Genomic DNA, 9,806 nt, shown 5'->3' on the forward strand with positions numbered 1-9,806 from the left:
ATATCCACAACATTTTAGCCGAGGAATACTGTCTTTTTTACGTTTTCGTTCTATTATTGCATGAATAAAAAGTATGAAGTGTATTTACTGCTTGTTCTTTGTTTTTGTAATGGGGAATAGTTTATACCTATTAATAAGCATAACGATCTATTGTATAAAATACGTTCGTGACAGGATAGATCCCATGACAATCCAAACCTATTAACACATGATGGCGTGTGTGAGTATGTATATACGACTCTGTGTATATAGTTTGGTGTGGGTCTGTTCATGTGCGCGCGATTCCTTCTTGTAATACCCATATCTCTTTAGGCGAGGAGAAGGGGGGGTGACATTCACCCCTCCCTGAGTCTTCATTCCTCAAACAATCTTCTTCAAGGTTGCTTTTTTCACATGATAATAAGCTGTTTATGTATTAACAATAAGCAGAATGAGAAGGGAAAATGCCGTTTATGAAGCATGGAGAGCGATTTCAAGTTAGCATTTTATTTTTATCAATACAAAGTAGAGGCAGCTCACCATGTCCAGAATGCTTGATACAAAGAGTAGCATTTCTACATAGATAGATGTTGATTCGTTGTAAACAGGTCTGATTCTCTTGTCATAATCATTGTCATCAAATAGACTTCTCACCAGTCGTTTTGTGTCTGTCATTGTGCCAGAAACTACAATAAAAAGATAAAAAAGAATAGAAGGTAAATATAGATATATAGAAGAATAAAAGTTATATATATATATATATATATATATATATATATATATACATATATATATATATATATATATATATATATATATATATATACGGTAGGCTCGTACTCAGGGGTGTGAGGTGTAACAATCGTCATCCCCCTTCCCCGGCCCTTTCAACCCCATGCAATAAAATAAACGTAGTATTTGCCACAACCTTGAGAGACGACCTAATTTACAGCCTAAATATGCCCTACGGAATGCACCATTTCCGGAATCTAAGCGTTTGATTTTTGTTGTCGTGGGAGTACCACCACGCCATCCAACATTGGGTCGGCTTCAACAATCCCCCCCCCCCCCCCTCTCTCCGTCGAAAAAAAATAACCCATATCCTCTCGTATTATGTAGTAGATTGGCCGTTGAGTAAATTACAGGTAATTAAATATCCACGTTTGTAGTGAATCATTCTAGAATATTTGGCAGAATTATTATTCACTTTCACGATATATTCATCTCGTCTTTGAATTAAAATCATGTGTCGCGAAATGACTAATAAATTACATCCTTTACATTCTTTTATAAACAACATAATTTCGTTAAGATTTGCAACAATTGTTTTACCCAAGGAACTTCATCTTAACCGATCCCAAGTTGAGCAAAACGTCGATTAGTTATCTTGTTGAAACTTAATCTCAGCCAATGAAAGTTTAAACTTCTCTCTATATTTAGCCTGCTATGATAACGAGAAGCCTGATTTGATATAGCCTCTCAAGGTCACAATTGGAAATACTATCACCCGATCAATGATTACAAGGAAGTTAGTTCATTGTCCCTCCATCTCATAAAAAAAAATATATATTCTCTCTAGTAGTTTGTTCTACCAGGGAGTTGTTATAACAACTACCTGGTTCTACCAACAATTTATTTCCCAAAGCCAACGACTTTATTCACCTATTCATCGGTTAACGATATACTAACCACAGAGCACTCAAATCACTCTTGTTTAAACAGCTGCGTCGTTTTACTTGATTAAATTAATAAAAAGAATATATCTCCCTTAATTGCTCTTTGAAAAAGCATTTTTTAAATATCAAACTATGAAAATGAACTGTAGAATTAAAGCGATAATGTTTACAACCATTTCATATTTTTGTAGAAAATTTCTCTTTTAAACTAATAAATAATTAATTAATGAGAGTCATTAAAAAAACTATAGTCATCATTTGCCGATAAATACGTCTCCACTGTTATACAAATTGTACAATATGACGTCACAAATGAGTTGTAAAGCTTATGTCGTAACATTTTGAGATGTATACGTTTATAATATTTCATCAAAAGTTGAGAACGTTAAAATCGAGTTGTTAACCGGTGACAAATATGATTTTTTTATTAAAATTGCATCGAAAGTGTTATCGTTACTATAGTAACGATAACACGATAATACGATAACACGATAATACGATAACACGATAATACGATAACACGATAATACTAATAATGGTATTAGCCTACGTTTACGTAGACTAATACCTGTCCACCAAATTTCGGTTAAATCGCCATTGCAATATGTAGCCTATAAAATCAGGCGCGTAGCCAGGAATTTGCCAAGGGAGGGGCGAAACTGTAGATTCGACATTGCAAACTATCTAAGCGTAGCGCCACCATAGGTTGGCGCGAAGCGCACAAGAAAATTTTGGCTGTAAATGCCTCCCAGATCTCCGGAAATGGCACTTCCCATGCCTTGTTAGTTGCATCTTAGCATTTTCTCTTTTGAAAATACTAGCGATATTATAAAAAACTTAAAAAATTTTGTAAAAAATATGCTCAAGGGGGGGGGGGGGCGGCTGCCCCCTTCGCCCCCCCCTCCCCCTTGGCTACGCGCCTGCTATAAATTCATCTTCGTTTTTGTTCACGTTGATTTTTGATGACAGACAGCGACGATTGACTGACGTCTTCACTGCAAAATTTACTAAAACATGAAATGTCTATATAGATTTCAGTGTCATGCTCACATTGTTAATTGAAAGAGGCAGATCTATTTTGAATGTAATAAAAAAGAATATGAAATTAGAGTAACAAATGTATTAGTGTCCGAATACTAACCTTCCAACTTGAACATTATCTGATAAAGAGGAAATTAAATTTTCAAAGTGAGAAGATGCTGCTGATGATGATGATGATGATGACATTATGGACTGCCTTACTGTAATATACTGAAATTTCTTTCAGTAACCAAGGTTATTTATTTGACGTATTTTACTGTCCCTCCTGTATCGTTTGATGTTTCATGATGTTTCAGTTGAACGAAAAAATCACCTTGATTTTAAGAAATTATCATATTGTTGTTACAAGGACACATTAAGAATTGTGATAGGTAATTATTATAATTGGTAAAGGGAACTGAAAGGAGTTCCGTTTTCTTATTGCCTTCTAAAAATCATATCTAATTTTGTAGTTATATTACTAGGGGTTGAGCTATTTGGTTGAACAGATGTTAGACAGACAGACAGACAGACAGACAGACAGACAGACAGACAGACAGACAGACAGACAGACAGACAGACAGAAACAGAGAGACAGGAATAAATCACTGCATAGCATGTAAGGTCAGTGACAAAACAATGACCGTAACGGCAAGTTACAAGCATTTACTTTATACTGAAAAGAGTTAAGATTAGCCTTTGTGTAATATTAAATGTATTTACATTGTTATTTTTTTTAGTTATATATTGAGTACTGTATGTGATTTAGTAGATGGAACATGCTCATATTCCCACGGTTTTCATTTACCAAGAGAGCTTTACAAACACCTACCCTGGGCCATAGCAATTCGGTAATGTGCTAAATCTTTCGAATCAGTGTTAATTAAAACCTTGACCCATAAAACAAATTACTTCAAATAAAAATCAGACACACGTAGAACAGAATCTATGCTGATTCCAGAAGGTCTGCAAACCTTAATATGTTAAGCTTAAACGAACGTGTGAAATAAAACTGAACTGAAATTTTGAAAGATCGATAAATCCGCAACAGGTATTACAATGCCTGCGTTTATATAACTATACCTTTTTTGCAGGGTTATTGAGGCTAGAATGGCAATCAATTTCCAAGTTCTGTGAAATTTCTATTGGTGTTACCTATTTTATTAACAAAGTATATAGGTGAACAATGAAAAGTTGTTACTTGAGTCACTGAAGGTGTTGTTTAGTTTTATAACATCCCAATGATAACTGGTTGGAGTCAAATGTATTGACCTGGATTGTAAACTGGAGGTAAACTAATATGAATTTATTGCACTTTATGCATTGGTTATACTGTTTATGCATGTTTGTGTGTAGGTCATATATTGATATCATTATGACCTATATGAACTCGATCTCATGTATAGTATAATATAGTAATATTCATTTACACAATACAATACAATACAATATATATATATATATATATATATATATATATATATATATATAGGCTATATATATATATATATATAGGCTATATAGGCTATATATATATATAGGCTATATATATATATATATATATAAGCGGGAGCGGGAGGCCCGGGTTCGAATCCCGGTGAAGGCTGGAAGTTTTTTCACTGTTCTTGATTTTCCAACTCATTACGCTTTTCATTTATATACATATATATATATATATATATATATACATATATATATATATATATATATATGTATATATATATATATATATATATATATATGTATGTATATGTATATATATATATAAATATATATATATATATATATATATATATATATATATACATATATATATATATATATATATATATATATATATATATATATATATATATATATATATATATATATATATATATATATATATATACATATATATTCATTTGCCTTTGTCGTTTACCTCCATTGCATTAACATAAAGTCTGTTCAAAGTATCTCTTTCGAGATCCGGCTTTAGGAATCACAAATGATTTCGAGTTGGTTAGCATCATGTTTGATCTCTAGAGTAAGGCAAAATATGTCACCAAAAACAGAACTAGTATTGTTCGATACAGGTGACAAACGCCTACAGTGGAACTACGACCTTCCTTACCGGTTTCGAACCTCTGGACATACAATCAGCGTCCATAGCCTAGTGGTTAGGGTGTCCGCGTACAGAGCGGAAGGCCCGTGGTTCGAATCCCGGTGGAGGCTGGAAGTTTTTTCACTGTTCTTGATTTTCCAACTCATTACGTTTTTCATTTATATATATAAATATATATATACATATATATATATATATATATATATATATATATATATATATATATATAAATATGAATATAAAGGGATGGATGTATTTTTGCTATCAGTTTTAATATTTTCTAATAAGTAGCCTTATTGAATCAACCAAATAATGAAATCACTGAAACGTGAAAGCGGTGTTTTTTCAAGGAGCTTATATCTATATGTAAATTACAATTATTCATACATACCAAACATATTGTGTTTATCCAGGATAAATCTGATTCTAATCGATGCTATACATGTTGTTATACACTACAAATAATATTGCGGTTTTGTTAATATCATGGAAATATGTCTCAGAATTAATGTAAGGATTTTAAATTTCTAACTGTTGATACTTTACAATTGACAGCATAGTTAGCTGCTTAGAACCCACCGAGCGACTTTGTGTATACTGTAGTCAATACAAACAGGTGTATGGGTATATATCACAGCAATTATGATAGTGTATATGGTATAAGTCTATACATACACACCATTGGGCAATACCCTACATGGTGACTAAAACCAAGGTAAATTGGTAACGTTTAAACATGGATGAATATTAGGGCGGTCTACTAAGATTAGGATAGGTTTATATAGTTAACTCTTGCCACCTTAAAACACGTAATAAACCTGAATATAATTATTGTAAACAGTTTCATATCAATGTAGGCCTAACGTTTCTTGCACATGTTTGTACAGGAGGAATACAACTTAATCGGAAAGTAGAATTCCTATCAAGCTTGAGATTTTGAACAGAGCCTTTTTTTCAAAGTGTTATCTCCACTGTTAAGTTACACAATAATATAAGATTCCATGCGTCGAAAAATATCACCGAGAATCTTGTGTTCGTTTGTACACTTCTACATATACAGGGAGGTGGGGTTAATCTTACGAAGTCCTTTTTGCTGGCTAAAATAAATCGTAAAAACTTCCTTTCAATACGTAACGAGACACAATACTGAACTTTATAATCCTACAATATAGCCGAAATATCCAGGTTTTCTTGTCTAAAGTCTTAAGTATTATTATGTAAATTTGCTTTCATATTGTGTTTTTTTTCTCATCTACCCGGTATAATACTTACTACATGTATTAATTTGTTATATATAATTAATAACTCTTAATAACCTTTAAATACTTTCGCCATGATTCTTGCCGATTTCATTTATAAACGCCTTCATTTTTGTTAAGTCACAATTGAAACCATTTGAAGCACAAACTCTTCGTGGCGTTTAACATCCTTCAAGTATACTGGTTGTTCAGTCAAAAAAGAAAAGCTGTGAAACTTGACAATTAAATAATTACTTATAGAAACGAATTATTGTATCCCGATGTTATCTAATACTAATCTATATATGAGGCAATACGTTCACATAAATATGGGTCATTTTATTAAATCATTCATTAGTTCGAATATTAAACAAAATAGCAAAACTCACCAAAAACGAAGAAGAAGACAGGTAAACACAATATAGATTTCATCGCCACCATATTACAACCTTGAACGTGACATTGAAGCTGCAAGAGAAAGCTTTACGTCATCACAAGACCAGCGAAACGAATACTTCAATGATACTAACAGTCCCATCCTATACAACGATTCACCCCCTAGAGTGGAGAATGGAAGTGGGGGCGCAATAGCAGATTACTGACTAAGTTGTAAGGTGGCGTCATCGATATTCTTCCTCAGGACAGAATCAACAGCGAAACATTTTCTCGAACAGGAGTTATATGAGAGAAAGCTACTGAAAGCTCAAAACCCCTACAAGTATATAGAAGCATACACCATCTTTACAAATTATAAACATATAATAAAATGAAGAAACCCAACACTCATCTCCCCCACCCCCCCCCTTTCCAGCTTATATACCCAACCCGCTCACATACTCTCGGGTTGACAAATTAAAGGTATATATCATTGATTTTGCATAGGGTATTTCTTTTAATTGCGTTTAAAATATGTTACAGACTAATTTTCTTGACGTTGGTAGGCTGTTCCGAACAGTAGGCCCAGTATATTTAATATCATACTGAATTATTAGTAATCTTCAAAAAGGGATCCTATAATAATAAATATGTCTGGTATTGACAGCATGCCACTGATATAGGTAACAAATTACAAGAGGCTTAAAACATGACCACAGCAGCTTGAAACTTCACAATATCATCAAATTGAGGAATATGAAATCATTGGAAGATATGTTTGCTTGGAGTAATGTTCATCTGCAATATAAAGAACAATTATTTCTTTCCTGTATTGCATGAAGTAAAATCTATAAATGGCAGCGTCATATACGCAGACAGGAACACAGTAAGCCATAGAAGGACGTAATAGACAATCATAGATAGTTAATGGAACCTTCCCGGGAACTACCGTACCTTCAATCTATAAGTTATACCAGCCCCTTTAACAATTCTAATACAGGTATTATTTATGTGAGAAAACCAAATGATGTGTTTGGGATTTTGCAGTGTTGTCGGTGTGAGGGGCTTACTTGCTTTGCTGTTTAGAATTGTGCGGTGTCTGTCTGTGTAAGCATAGGCGTAGGAGGCGGGGGGGGGCTGTGGGGCTGCAGCCCCCCCCCCAAATTTGTTTTGTGAAAATTCGGGCAATATGCTGAGAATTTTTCGGGCACCTACTGAAAGAAAAATAATTTGCAGTGTGTTTTTCAATGGTTAAACTGATATGATGATTCTCATGATTTTTGTAACGACTTCCCCAATAATTCTAACCAAATAACACGGCACATGATTGTATGTTATTGGCATGCGATGTAATAACCGATGCATGTCTATATGTGATGCACATTAAAATGTTGAACGCGCGCGGAAAATTTTGGTTATAATTTTCGGGCAAGTCGTTACAGCCCCCCCCCCCCCCCAATTCAATTTGGGCTCCTACGCCTATGTGTGTAAGGACTAAGATGCATAGCAAAATGGTAATATGTCTAGAATTTTCTACTTTAGAGGAACCCCCTTCTGAAAAATTGGCATAACACGAGCGATTTTGAAATTATTTGGAACAAGACCTTGACTAAACGACATATTAATAATATGGGAAAGTGGTTACATATTTGCGGTAAATTGATACAGATTTTAAGATCATACAAGGAACCTCACCATGACCTGGTTCAGAATGTTATTCTTTAAAGAAGTAATGAGCTCAAAGATTGTATGTTCAGATATTAGAAATAAATATGATGAATTTGGATTAGGGTTGTTTATATATTTATTTTCAAAGGAAAAATTATGATTTTCAGGATTTGTTTTCTCTAAACGATGGAGCCAATTTCTTTGGAAAAGGAATTAAATGAATTACTGATATATTTTGCGTCAGAAATAATAGTGTCATTGAAAATATATCGATTGATATCAGTTATTATTTTGATCAAACATAATTACTGTACATACATATTTTTAGCATTTCTAATCACTGACGTAAGACGATTGCGGAAACTTTTGAAATTCGTAAACAAAAATTGTCAGTGCGATGAATGAGATATTTTATATGAATTGTTTTTTAATCTTACAAGATTGCATTATACCTGACGTGAGCCACTCATTTGTTGACTTTCGTCGATGTGAGTGAGTGAGTGAGTGAGTGAGTGAGTGAGTGAGTGAGTGAGTGAGTGAGTGAGTGAGTGAGTGAGTGAGTGAGTGAGTGAGTGAGTGAGTGAGTGAGTGAGTGAGTGAGTGAGTGAGTGAGTGAGTGAGTGAGTGAGTGAGTGAGTGAGTGAGTGAGTGAGTGAGTGAGTGAGTGAGTGAGTGATTAATGGAAAACTAAATGCAATAGTAAATTCCTTGCAGGCCTCTGTGGCATTGCTATGATTATAAATGGCAGACCATTTTTCAGTTTAGATGACATTGTTAAAAAACAGCTAGCGTAAAAGCTTAGATTATACTAAATGTATTTGGAGAATTTCACTTTCGTTGAGAGCACGAACAAGAAAATGATCTGAAATATCATCAATAATAATTATTGCAGTATATGGCTTGTTCATAGGCGTAGGAGCCCAGTTTGATTGGGGGGGGGGGGGGGGCTGTAACCACTTGCCCGAAAAATATAACCAAAATTTGTCACGCGCTTCGCGCGCATTCAACATCTTAATCTACATATCATATAGGCATGCATCGGTTATTGCATCGCATGCCAATAACATACAATCATATGCCGTGTTATTACCATTCCATATCAGTTACCATTTTTCGGGAAGTCGTTACAATAATAATGATAATAATGATATAAGTTCAACCATTGAAAAAAACATTGCAATTTATTTTTCTTTCAGTAGGTGCCCGAAAAATTATCCTCATATTGCCCAAATTTTCACAAAAATATTTGCTTGGGGGGGGGGGGGGGCTGCAGCACCCCAAGCCCCCCCCCTCCTCCTACGCATATGCGCTTGTTAATTATATTAGTTAAAATAAGGACGAGTAGTGTTTCTGAAGATTCCGTCACCCTAGTAATTAACCTTTGAAGAGGGTAAAACCCGTACGAATGACCAATGTTTAAAAATTGTTTCGAATCATTTGAATTCAATAAATTAATATTTAAAGTCCCCATCAGAAAACAATCCGTTTTCGTGTTATTAAGCGACTCAATCATAATATTGAGTAAGTCAGCGTACGTTTTGTAACACCATTCGGACAATAAATTGTTCCTACTGTGTGTGAGATATTAATAGAAGAGAATTCAATTACTAATGACACAAGAAAACCATCCAGAAAAATGTTGATATCATCTCGAATCTTGTATTTAATATTTGAATTGATGTAAAGTGCAAACTTCACCACCCTTCCCTTCTCCAGAACTACACCCCCCCCCCTTGTCTAGAGCTA

The 9,806-nt window shown here is 34.1% G+C and overlaps 1 protein-coding gene across 1 annotated transcript in view; it reads right to left on the reverse strand.

Annotated features, from left to right (window-relative positions):
- Positions 1 to 6,528, reverse strand: part of LOC139955040 (neuronal acetylcholine receptor subunit alpha-10-like) — a 39,064-nt gene extending 32,536 nt beyond the window's left edge. The window contains exons 1-2 of the mRNA XM_071955104.1: positions 6,407 to 6,528; positions 520 to 665 (exon numbers count right to left, since the gene is read on the reverse strand). Of these exons, the coding sequence (XP_071811205.1) occupies positions 520 to 665; positions 6,407 to 6,458 (198 nt within the window). The 5' untranslated portion in view covers positions 6,459 to 6,528. The remainder of the gene's footprint in view (positions 1 to 519; positions 666 to 6,406) is intronic.
- Positions 6,529 to 9,806: the final 3,278 nt, after the last annotated feature.

This window comes from Apostichopus japonicus, chromosome 2, assembly GCF_037975245.1.
Source record: "Apostichopus japonicus isolate 1M-3 chromosome 2, ASM3797524v1, whole genome shotgun sequence".
NCBI lineage: Eukaryota > Metazoa > Echinodermata > Holothuroidea > Aspidochirotida > Stichopodidae > Apostichopus > Apostichopus japonicus.